This window comes from Solea solea, chromosome 13 (genome assembly GCF_958295425.1).
Source record: "Solea solea chromosome 13, fSolSol10.1, whole genome shotgun sequence".
Classification (NCBI taxonomy): Eukaryota; Metazoa; Chordata; class Actinopteri; order Pleuronectiformes; family Soleidae; genus Solea; species Solea solea.
In genome coordinates this window covers 22,165,293-22,178,186 of record NC_081146.1, presented here as the reverse complement: position 1 = coordinate 22,178,186, position 12,894 = coordinate 22,165,293, and the positions used below count along the sequence as shown (strand labels likewise).

The following is a 12,894-nucleotide window of genomic DNA, read 5'->3' as shown; positions in this document are numbered from 1 at the left end:
TGACGTCATCAGTATGAGACAGGGACTGAGTGGCAGCGGGTGATTGCTGAGTTTAACGGTGTTTCTGAGGAAAAAGAGCCGGAGGAAAGAGAAACCATCAGCCATGGCTTCTCCGCTCAAAGTCTGCATAGTGGGCTCCGGAAACTGGTAAGATATCGAGCGATGATGATGAAGATGATGCTGATTATGAGTAGGAGGAAAAGAGGGACAAGTTCTGCTCCTGTAAAGCGTTGTAGTTTGTTGACGAGGATCGTCTCCGTGTCCGACGGTCGGCCTGTCCACGGGGGGCTTCCCTGCAGGACTGTGTAAAAATAGAGTAGCTTCACAAAGTCTTAATGATATTTAGCTACTGTTTTAAAGTTAAACACACATTCATTGCAGTGCAGGCTGTTATTATCTGTGTTTTATGGCAGGAGGCGTCTGTAGTGTTGCATTCTTCTCTTTCCTTTGTCTCTTCTCATTGTCTTCTGTCCTCAAAAAAGTCTACAGGCTACTTTCTACAACAGAACATGTTATATCAAGTATCAATACATAAACATTTATTTCAAAATAAAGTCACATTTTGAAATAAATGCACATTTAAATGTATCTAGGTCATGTTTTTTATTTGTATCATTTTGCTTGTGCGTATGCTTATGACAAAACAAAATGTTTATGTTTGTATAAGACACAGTTTCTTTAAATTATCCAAATTTCCCTTAAATTCCCATGGAAAGTTTCTAAATTGGAGAGGTTTGCAACCCAGCCCTACCCATACTATTATTGGAATTACTGGATTATTGGAATATTAAAATCTCAAAATGGAAAATAATAACTTTCATTTCAGATGATGCGTAACAAGTGACTGTGTGTGTTACTGTTATCATCTATCATTTCAAACCAGTCTGGCCATTCTCCTCTTGTATCAACAAGGTGTTAAAGAACTGCAGGTTTTCTCTGTAAACCTTTGAGATGGGTGTGCTTGAAAATCCCAGTAGATCAGAAGTTTCGGACTCATTCAAAGCCTGATTAAAACACCTTAATTCAATACTTAACTGGTGTGTCCACATTCTTTTGTACTTGCATTAAGGAGCACGTGTATCACATATTCACCTCCAATAAATGAGCAATGAGTGTTTGTTGTCAAGTGAAGGTGAACTCGGCTCCTGACCTCTGCTCTGGTTGCAGGGGCTCAGCCATCGCCAGAATCATTGGAAGTAATGTCAAGTCGTTGCAGCATTTTGCCGACACGGTGAATATGTGGGTGTTTGAAGAAAGCGTTAACGGCAAGAAGCTCAGTGAAGTCATCAATACGGAGCATGAAAACGTCAAATACCTGCCTGGATATAAACTGCCAGAGAATGTGGTAAGAAGTGTGAGGATTCCAGCATGTATGAAGCTGCATTTTGATCTCTGCAGTGATTTGAAGCTGCGTTGAAGCTGCGTTAGCCGGGGGATGGATTGATACCCTTCGAAATCACAACCTTAAGTATCTAGAGATATCAAAATCAGTCCAATACACTCTTACTCTTACTCTTAGTGCCGGGGCCCACTTAGAAATCTGAAAATCCACTGACGTCCACACCCAAACCTTGAATCTTTACTACAACACATGAGAGAAAATTCCCATATATATTACTGTTTTGATGTGTTGTTCGAGATAAAAACTGATTAATAATTAGTCCTTTTTGATTTTATTTCTGAACTTGCATATCTTTTAACACATGCATGTGGTCATTGCAGCTGGGCTTCATGTAATATTTGAAAGGTTTCACTTCAAAACAAATTGCGTAACTATCCATCAAAGTAAAATACAATTTACAAATTAAAATGAACAAATTAGGGCAAACGCTGAAATTTTAAGCCTGTATGTTGACTAGTTGACACTGGATATTTACACACAAAATTTCACAGTATTGCTATATAGTATATATTATCTGCTATACTAGGTGAGATAAAACATCACATACTTTAAACGCCACAGCTTTGTTTTATTCAATATAACTATTTCTTAAAATCTATTGTACATATTTTACTTAATTACAAAACTGAAAGATTCCCACACATGCTACTCACTGTGGTAACAATATTCTGCTGTTAATTTTGGTGCTTTTTATATAAGCACATTTTTCAGAATGTGCTTAGTCAACTATGTATATGATATTAAGGCGTTTTGGATCATCCCTAATTCAGTTAGACAGATATTGTGATGTATTGGTGTTATACATTTATCTTGTAATATATTGATTATCACAGAATCATTCTATCATTTATCATCATAACTGTTGAGCATTTATTTATGTTGTATCCTGAGACCTCTTGTGATTTCCAGCCCTGATGTGGTTTTTGCTTGTTGTGTAATTTTGCTGTTCTTCCACAGGTGGCTGTTCCAAAGCTGTGTGATGCTGCGGACGGCGCTGACCTGCTCGTGTTTGTGGTCCCTCACCAGTTCATCAGGAAGCTCTGTGATGAGATGGTGGGTTGTGTCTCCACGAATGCTCGAGGAATCACACTCATCAAGGTAATAATCTTCTCTCCCACTCATTCAGCTGTAGTATGTGAACCCCTACACTGACTCACTCTGGCTGTTTGATAACTGTTGTACTGTGTTGCTGGGGATCAGCTCATTCAACATGGAGTTGCATGCATCTTGAAACTCAGTCTATAAAGATCCCTTATCTTTCACGTACTAGTATGAAACCCACCTCAGTGGTAGCTTTGTGACATGTGACCCCGTGTGTCACAAACAACTTAAAAACCAGTATTCCGCTCCTCCTCATTCTCTTCTCTTCTGTATCTCACCGAAGAACACAGACTCCTCTGCTCTCCTCTTCCCCTGTGAGTGGAGGAAGGATACAGACATCAGCTCTTCAGCAGTATTCTCTGGATTGCTGCTTGAATATCTAGAAAAGTCCCAGTAAAAAACGACAGTAATTTTAGATGTATGCTGGGATCAGACTACACAATATTTTTGTCTTTCACTATGGTCATGTCAGATTGTCAATCACAGTGGCACAGATTCTTGCTGTGTCCACCACAGAGCTTAAACAAATATCCTCTTCTCTTCTCAGATTGTCCATTATTTATCAGCCATCTTTGGCATCACAGACTTTTCTATTCAAAATGATATGAACGCTTCTCACTGGTACACGGCAGAGAAAAAAACTTGTGAGCTGTCCCTACAGCCTGTGTTGCTCCCTGAAGACAGATTCGAGGTCAGTGTTAGTCCCTGTATGGAAGGAATAGGTAATTACAAACTCACACCTGTTTCACACTAAAATGAACAGGAACAGGATTTATTTAACCCGGATGAACCTGTGATAAAAGGTGATTAACATTACACAGTTTAACTATTGCACTTGTTTTATCAGATAGTGATTTTCTGGCTGTGTCAGGAGCGGCACTGGCTCCAAATCTGCTGCAACCTGCCTGTTATCCACACATTTAATTCCTCTGTGTCCACTCCACTCCACTGTGGTTTGTTTGGACTGTTACCTACCTTTCTACTGCAGCTCAGATGATGGAGATGAAAGCCTGTCTCTTTGTCTGTGTGTCTACACGATAGAGGAAATAAATCCTCAGCTCTGTCCAGGTGAAAAGCTGATTAAAAACTGTGTGTGTGGGTCATTATGCAGAGAGGAGGATTAATGTCATATCAGGCCTGAGCTGCAGGACTGCGACTGACACAGAGACACAGAGGTTGTTTTTCACTCGGTTTCTCTCAAAATAGAAAGTGAGCAGTTAACTAGGCCACAGCTGTTGCATACTTCTAAGTGCTGAAGGAAGCAAATCCTTCAGAGTAAGAGCACAGTATGTGGACAGACTCTCAAAATCAACTTCAAACATGTAACATTTTCTGCATTGAAATATCTAAAAATGACAAGGTTAATGTTATAGAATGAATGGGCACAAAGTCCCATAGAAACACAAAGCTGTTAAAGCTGCAAGCAGGGGGGACTAACTCCATATTAAAGGCCTGTATATGCATGTGAATACGTCATTACAGTCCATGTTGGGGTTTTTCTATACATCTGTGTAGCACGGAGCAAAATCACAGAACTAGACACAAGCTTTCTCTTAAAACAGGAACAGACTGGAAACTGTAGTTTAAGTTTCAATGGTGCTTTTTTATGTTGATTTGAAGTGAGGTGGATTTTATTAGGTGAGCCCTTTTTTAAGTGGCTACAATCTGTTTTTCCTGGTGTCCTTGCTGGCAGCCATGTTTTTGTTGCCTGCTCGACTCCTGCAGAGAGTGAACGTAAGATGCTGACTGTGTGTCAGAACCTCTTACAGCCTGAATGATCACTTAAAATATTCAGCTATGCCTTATTTGTTTTCCACCACACTCCTCCTCCTCCTCGTCGCTCTGCTCCGATGACTCACCCTCTCCCTGCATTTACGTGTTCCTCACATCTCCGTGTCTGTCAGGGGATCGATGAAGGTCCTGAGGGCCTGAAGCTCATCTCTGACATCATCCGAGAAAAGATGGGGATTGACGTCAGTGTCCTCATGGGAGCAAACATCGCCAACGAAGTGGCCGCTGAGAAGTTTTGTGAAACCACTATAGGTGAGAAGAAGGACACACATATATATATACTGTATATATACTGTATATACTGTATATAGGTTTGTAGTATTAATACTTACTATTAACATAGTAATGAATAACTAGTTTGAAAGAATATTGAAAATAATATTAGAAGAATATCTAATCATAATAATAATAACTTTCCTTTATATAGTGCTTTTAAATACACAGTTACAGATAATAAAATGCAAACACGGGTAAGAACATACAAAAGTGCAGCATTTTTGTTTTATTATAGGATATGGATCCCTGAGTTTGTGAATTCTAACCTATATATATATATATACATTTGAGTATGTAAATATATGGCTTAAATATGTACATATTGTCGATACAGTGGGAATGCAGAGTCATCCCGTAATATTCACATGGGAATTGACTTTTTTTTTTTAATTAACCGGATTACTTTGACTTAATTAACATTTTACAACCCATTATGACGATACAAGATTAATTAAAGAGATAGTGCTGTTTTTTTATGAGGCTCAGTTTGTAATATAAGCCTATGATATCTTTAAGGATGTGTTTGCTGCTTTCTTTGCCATGATACAGCCTTTTACAACAGAAAACAGAAATGTGTGTCCCTTTTGTAAACCACTCACTCCCAAAGTCCACAAAGAAAAGAGGAGATTTTGACATGAAGGCACATGCACAGGTGTTGCTGATCCACCGCTGCCTCCGTCAGTGAGGTTAAATATGTTTTTTTTCTTTACTTCTGTGTTTAAAATCCTTTGTTCAGATTTAGTAAAGTGACACCTCTGATATTTTTTGTGGACAATGGTGTGACTGTGAACAGTTCACACTTCATAAATCCAGTCAGAAAGGACTGTCTGATGCAGGCAATTTAATTTTACACCAGTGTCTCTCGCTGCTTTTCTCACCACAAGTTGTTAAAGATCCAAGAGCATCAGTGTAGTCGTGTCGTTGACAATGTGTGCTGAAAATAGCTTCTATTTGCGGAGGAGAGAATAAAAATAAAGCAGTTGCCATAGTCTTTGAGTTTTATGAGACTATGCCTTTGGTTGTAAGAACACGACAATAATGTTTGCGAATAGCTGTTGTTTTTTTTCTCTGATTGTCCTCCATGTACCACCAAAGAACCATGGATCCAAAAGATTAGTCATTTTAATAATAGCAATGCTACTAATTAATATATTAGAATCTTATGCTGTTTAATGTGTGTGTGTGTAGGCAGTAAGATCCTGGAGAATGGTCAGCTGTTCAAGGAGCTGCTGCAGACGCCTAACTTCAGGATCACAGTGGTGGATGATGCCGATACCGTGGAGCTGTGTGGAGCTCTCAAGGTACACACACACACTGACAGGTTTTGTTTTTTTTCCATGTTAATGCTCGGTCAGTTAAAGAGATAGTTAAGGATTTTTGAAGTGTGGCTGCATGAGGTACAGTTAAAGATGACTCCGCTCTGTCAAGGGCAGGTGGGGAAAAAGCCCGGTAAAACATGGCTTCCATGAGAGACCAAAAAACGCAATAGAGTTTAGCCCCCTAATGAAATCTACACCAGCTCTAGTCAACACTGTAAGACTAATGCAATGTAAAAACAACACAATTAACCAATCACAAAAGCCACAATTTGGTCATTCAACATCCTAAATGTGAATGTATTTGGTCTTTGTGTTCTGTTGGGAGCAGAACATTGTCGCTGTCGGCGCGGGCTTCTGCGATGGGCTGCGGTGCGGTGACAACACCAAGGCAGCCGTGATCCGCCTGGGGCTGATGGAGATGATAGCCTTCGCCAAACTCTTCTCCAAGGACGGCTCTGTTTCTACGGCAACTTTTCTGGAGAGCTGCGGCTTGGCCGACCTCATCACAACGTGCTACGGTGGCCGCAATCGACGAGTGGCAGAGGCCTTCGTTACAACAGGAAAGGTAGGGGATGCATGGTGTTTACACCTCTCTTCTCTCTGCCTCTGTGGTTTTTCTGTCTCAATTCTCCACTGTGAGACTTACGGCTTGATGTATTTGTACATTGTGCTGTCAGAGCATCGAGGAGCTGGAGAAGGAGATGTTGAACGGTCAGAAGCTCCAGGGTCCGGCCACTTCAGCTGAGGTCTACCACATCCTCAAACAGAAGAACATAGTGGACAAGTATGTACACGTCTGTCTTTATTACCACAGTAATGACTGGCAAGAAATAGTCTGACAATGGAAAAGGAGTTGTTGTTTTTTTTTACCATAGCTTAGCATAAAGATCACTAGCAGAAAGACACCAGCTAACACATGTGTGATCAGGGGCATAGATGCTGGGACACAGACGGACTGATTGACATACAAAGAGACAGACAAATAGAGAGAAGAAAGAGACAAAGAGTCACCGACAGAGAAAATTGCATGTTGACGCAGCAGATTTGATTTGTCTGACTCTACCGTGTCTCTGCTGCCTTTTCCCTCCATGTCTTCTGTCTTGACTCTTGTCTGTCCTCTCCCCAGGTTCCCTCTCTTCACAGCAGTCTATCAGGTCTGTTTTGAGGGCAAGCCGGTCCAAGAGATGATCTCCTGCTTGCAGAGCCACCCAGAGCACATGTGATCCCTGCCCAGTGACTCCAACAGGGGGCAGCAGAGCACAACAGTGTGCGCTCTGTGTCAGTGGATCAACCTTGCTCAGCATTAACACTTCCAGTCAAACTAATATGGACACAGAGAAACCAAAAAAGCAAAACTGCCATATCTATCTATCTATCTATCTATCTATCTATCTATCTATCTACTAACTACTTGAGTCTTATAATTTCACCTGTCTGTATCATTTTGACTATTTCTGGGATCATTGTTTTTTATTTGTATGTTTATGTGTCTCAGTGGTTCCCAAACTTTTTAGCCGCTGACCCCCAAAAACGACGGGGTGAGAGCCTCGGGTCCCCCATTATCATTATTATAATTATAATTATTATTATTGTTGTTATCACAAAAGACATTAAACACATCATCCTGTTACCAGTGGTGCTTTCAAATGACAATCCGTCAGTCACCTCCCTACACTGGGTGTCCTGACCTCTAGTTTGGGAACCACTGCAGCTCAAACTCACACTCCGACCACACAGGGTGTTTCAACCGTCCTCTTCCTTTATACTTTTATACAGCATTTTTTTTTTTTGCTGTTGACGGGCATGAAATGCTAATGACACAACCTAATGACAAAAAAGATGACTCCGTTTTTTATTACATGGTATTGTTATAGCTTAGATATTTTAACAGGATTGAACTCGTCGTGTCAAAGGGAAACTTGGCTGTGCACACAGGGAACCAGCCTCAGATACAGAAGCTTGCACTCTTGGCTGAAAAATTGGCTGAAAACATGGAAAAGCAGATGTAAACTTTAACAAATAGCCTCCTATTAAGATCTTTTGCTCCTGCTTAAAGGGCCAGTATGTCAGAATTAGTGACTCCTAATGGTGAAACTGCAGATTGTAACAAATGATAGACTCATCCACTCACTCTTTCCCAAGCTTTGGAGCCAATTTTTCTTTCACAAAGTAGACTCTTAATGTGCATGTACAATGTACAAGTTTGGTACATATGTATGTTTTATTTTAAAGCCATTATACTTGGATACAGTACATAGGTTTGGGTAGAATATTCAGTTTCTGGCCCCAACTTAGGGATGCACGGTATTATTGGCTCTAAAATGCATTATAGGATGTCGCCAAACACACCTAGATCGACTAATGATTCATACCTCATTGACTTATGCTGTTGCCTTCTACAACTGTGAATATTTGTTACGATTATTTTTGCTCAGTGAATTAAATGTATATCTACATGTGCTGCGACAAGAGTAGGCAAAATATTATGTTCATTTCACTACAGAAGAGACTAAACGGCCTCTGCAGTTGGGTGCAGGGAAAAACGTATATACTGTACATCGTATCGATTATTGGCCCAATATATCGGGAGTGATATATCTTGCATATTGGTAAAAATATCCTGCATCCCTACTACAAATGTCACATGAAGTGGACAGTAAATGTCAGATTCTATCGAGCTGAGGATGTGATGTCATTCAACGGTACATTTCAAAAATTCAAAAGTGATCATTCAGTTAAAGAAAATACCATGATATGCTTATGGTAGCAGTGTGACTATGGTAACGTGAAGGATTATTGTTATTTTTTTTTTTAAAAGAGGAATCTTTAGAGCTACACATGCCATAATATTCTCTCTGCCTTCATGTGTTCGCATGTGCTTCTTTTTATAAGATGGCACCCTTTCCCTCACTGTGTGTTTGAAAATGGACTGTGTGTGCGTGTTTGTACCGTGACAATTCTGCTTCATCAGTTTCACACGTAACGTATCGACAGGAAGCGGCTGTTTAAATGACTTAAAAAAAAACAAAACAAAACAAAACACACAAACCAGCTTTGTCAACCCAGCATGATACTGCCTCTGTGTCACACTGACACACTACAGACCAACAGCAGACACAATCATGTGTTGTAACCGTTTGTTTCAACATCTTTGCTCAGCCACTCAGGTAAAATGAAAATCTGTTTTTCATTAGAATACTAACTGTGTGTTTAAATAAAACTTTCCACTCACAAACTCTGACAAGATTTTATTCATATTGTTGAACTTTTTGGGGTCTGTATAAACCAAGGTGTCCACTTTATGTCTTTGAGCTCTTCTCTGTAACTGATGCCAAGCAAAACTGTCTTATTTTGTTTGGAGCTCTGATTTGTTTCTCTCTACAGGTACACTGTGATTTGCAACACCACTATATTAACTATAGTTATTCTTTATTTAGTTACACATTATATAGCGCAATGCATAACAGTATAACATAACAGGAAAGTTAAACTGACAAAAAACTCACAATATACATAGATGACAATATAAGGGGGCAGTAATAAAACATAACGGATGACCCATTCGGTAAAACAAAGATTATTTACTTGGTTACTCCACTGGGGGCGCTGGAGAGCAGATTTACGTCACAACTCAATGGACTAACGAGGTCAAGGAGACAAGGAGACGCTTTTCACTTTGACATAAACGTTTGTTTTTTTCTGTCGTTTTCACACTTCGTGGTAGGTGCATTTTGTGTATTTTTTTTTATCTCTTCTCACTTTCGTTGCGTCTGACGATTCTCGCCCCGACGTTTTTCGCATTTAAACGTGTAATTCGTCGTGGTTTGTGTGAGTGTGTGTCGAATGGTGTAGCTACATGGTGTGGCGAAGTTTTCATTTCGCTAACTGACACTTGGGAAACCAAGAGTTTGCCAGATTTGGCTACGTTTTGACTTTGCAACAACACCGCGGAGGAAAGTGGGCATATTAGCGCTTCGTGTTGTGACGCAGTTACATTTCATGTGTGTCAGTGGTCAGAGCCGCCGTACTTAAGCGCCAGGTTCCCAGTGGTTTTGTGAGTCAAAGTCAGGTCTTGTTAAAATCGCCACTTTTTGTAGGAAGTTCAGAATAGATAAGTGAAGTCAGGCGGAGATTATTTTAAATGTAGTAATAAAAAAACTAATGTTGTATTTCAAAGAAGAAAAACTGTGACGCGTGCGGGTGGGGGGAGGTGGGGTGGTGTGAGTCACTGCAGTTCGGTTCATTGTCCAGCAGGTGACAATGTCTGGCCTTTTGTCTGGCCTTTTGTGTGGCAGCTTTTAATTTTTAATTTCAAATAGAATTCCCCAATATTTCACATAGTATGTCCTGTGTACTTTATAAATCAAAAAGTGCAATCACGGGGGTGATTTGCAAAGTTGCAATAGCTATCGTTGAGAAGTCAATACAAAGTAATTTTACACTTTGAATACCGGTGCTGTATGGGAAATTTAAATACACAATAATCTGCATTGTACTGATAGTTCAGAATTTGGTTTTGATTTGTTTTGCCGTCGATTAGAATCTTTGAAAATCGACGAGTTAAAGATGGGAAAAACAAAGTGTCCGTGAATGCACCACTCCAGTTGTAGACCGACACAATATGATTAAAAATACATCACATTATAGTTAGCAGATCGTGATCGGTTAATCGAGGTTTAGTGAGTATTTAGCAAGCTGGGACATAAACATTAGTTTTACTATAATTTGTAACGTTAAAGCAACACATTTTTACTTTACATTCCTATTGGTTACGAGAGTATCACGTGACCCGGAAAAGTCGTGGAGCCAACGTTGTTTCTTCAAATTATTCTAAAATGTAGCGATCGTGACATTTTTCGACAGCGTGTTCGATGAATGTGTGTTGTGTTGTTGACGATGAAGCGATTGTCCGTAGACGCGTACGTTGAACGCGCGTGTGACCTCTGAGTGAAAAGGACTGTGCCGAGAATGACTATGTTGCCTCTGCGAGAGTATAGTTATCGCTTCTCGGCCTTTTGGCTAAGATCAAGTGTAGTATCTGTTCTTATCAGTTTAATATCTGATACGTCCCCTACCCGGGGACCATATATTAAATTGATTTTTGGAATTGGGAGATGGAATAGGGGCTTGCTCCGTCCACTCCGCGCATCGACCTGGTATTGCAGTATCTCCAGGAACGGTGCACCCCCCTAATGATGTCTAAAGAAATTAATATTCCAGCACACTGACTACGTTTTATTCTGTTATGTCTGTTGTTATGGTATACTCTAACATTGCTGTACCAATTAGTGATCCTTACTTTAGAATACCTAACGTGTGTTGATCTCTGCATACTACCGTCAATGTTTATATGATTCTTTTCCTCTTTGTCTAGTTCAATTCATACATTACGCACCCAGATGTCGTGTATATGATTTGTGCACATGAATACACATGAAACACTTTTTTGTAGTTTAAAATGTATTGCTCTAACCGTTGAAGTAGACATCGAAAAAAGATATAGAAGAAACGGTGTCGTTGAACTCCCAGAACAGTAGGTGGCAGTAGTCACTATTACCCATCGTTAGTGGACACATAAACGGGAAACGAAGGGGGAATGTACGTTGTCAAGTTTTTGTACTTTTCTCACAAATTCAGATGTTTTTTTGTTCTTTTTGTCAGAATTATTGTCACAATTTGATTTAACTTTGTGTTTTATATTTTGTAAAAACAGTTTGTTTGTCATTCGCTTTTAAGCGTTAAATAACAGCAAATAGGCGACTTTAGGTCGGACTTCCGTACGTATTTGCCACAGTGCATCATGGGACATTTTATTTTAACAAAATATATAATGTTCATAATATATTTAGTTTTTTTTACAAATAGTTTGATCAGTATTTAATTTCTTCATAGTCGCTGCTTCTTAAGGTTGTGTTTTTTTATTATTTATTGTTTTCATCACCGTCAGTGATCATGGTGTGTGTGTGATACAGTAACGTGTGTGAAACGCTAGCAACTCATACTTACCTGGCAGGGGAGATACCATGATCAAGAAGGTGGTTCACCCAGGGCGAGGCTTAGTCATTGCACTCCGACTTTGCTGACTTCTGCGAATTCTCCAAATGCGAGAATCTCGACTGCATAATTTGTGGTAGTGGGGGACTGCGTTCGCGCTCTCCCCTCACCAACATGTGTAAAGCAATACTTACAATGAAGTGACTCCATTGTAGACTTCTAGTGAAGTGTTATTAGTCATGAACATGCTCTTTCCTTTTAGGACAGGCTTCACAATTCTCTTTGCTGTCAGCAGAGGGAACAACCAGAACATCAGAAAATGTCAATGTTTGAATTCATATTCCATATTGGAATATTTAACTCACTGTTCAAGTTATTTGTGTGATTTGAATCAGCATTTTATGTATGCCAAACATGGTGTGTGATTAAAAAAGCTCTGTATAAGGAAAAGCTATTAATTCTTGTCATTCATTCATATGTTATAGTTTTGGTGCTGTTTGGTTATCAATCACATTGTGTTTTGTTTGGTCATTTATTTTTAGTCAGTCACACACACTGTGTCCCAGATGAATTATCTACTTCATAGCATTTATCAATGAAAACATTTATCAATGAAAAACAACACAAAATATTTTAAATGTCTGGTGCAGGATATAAAAAAAATGCCTGTTTTTTATTTGTATTTCTGGTGAATTTACTTGCAATTTATGTGATCAGAAAAAAACCCATTTGAAAACAATGCAGGTCTAGAAGCATAGCATCTGTAGATTGAGGCTTGAGTTCAGTTATTATTATTATTTTTTTAAATGACTTGAGACAGCAAATTTTAAAAACACATCGTGCTATAAAAATATATTTTGTGATTTATTAGTGAGATGTTACAATATTAATATTTATTGGTGGGGTCAGCAAGTAAGTTTGACCCAGGAACAGGTTTTTTTTGCCTTTTTGAAGTGTTAATGATTATTGTGCACGTTTTAATTTGGAGAATTTCTGCTACATGCATACTGT

At 39.3% G+C, this 12,894-nt stretch overlaps 1 protein-coding gene and 2 non-coding genes across 3 annotated transcripts; all 3 read left to right on the top strand.

Moving 5' to 3' along the window:
- Nucleotides 1-2: 2 nt before the first annotated feature.
- gpd1l (glycerol-3-phosphate dehydrogenase 1 like) lies at nucleotides 3-9,124 on the top strand. Its single transcript, XM_058648484.1, has 8 exons — nucleotides 3-147; nucleotides 1,168-1,345; nucleotides 2,360-2,500; nucleotides 4,408-4,546; nucleotides 5,759-5,871; nucleotides 6,218-6,454; nucleotides 6,567-6,673; nucleotides 7,016-9,124. The coding sequence occupies exons 1-8, from the start codon at nucleotides 104-106 to the stop codon at nucleotides 7,110-7,112; spliced, it is 1,056 nt and encodes a 351-aa protein (XP_058504467.1). The 5' UTR covers nucleotides 3-103; the 3' UTR covers nucleotides 7,113-9,124.
- A 1,764-nt stretch (nucleotides 9,125-10,888) lies between these two features.
- On the top strand, nucleotides 10,889-11,079 carry LOC131472008 (U2 spliceosomal RNA). Its single transcript, XR_009242044.1, has one exon. It is a non-coding gene; the product is annotated as a U2 spliceosomal RNA (small nuclear RNA).
- Nucleotides 11,080-11,887: 808 nt separating this feature from the next.
- On the top strand, nucleotides 11,888-12,051 carry LOC131472024 (U1 spliceosomal RNA). The gene has a single exon (XR_009242057.1). It is a non-coding gene; the product is annotated as a U1 spliceosomal RNA (small nuclear RNA).
- The last annotated feature ends 843 nt before the right edge of the window (nucleotides 12,052-12,894 follow it).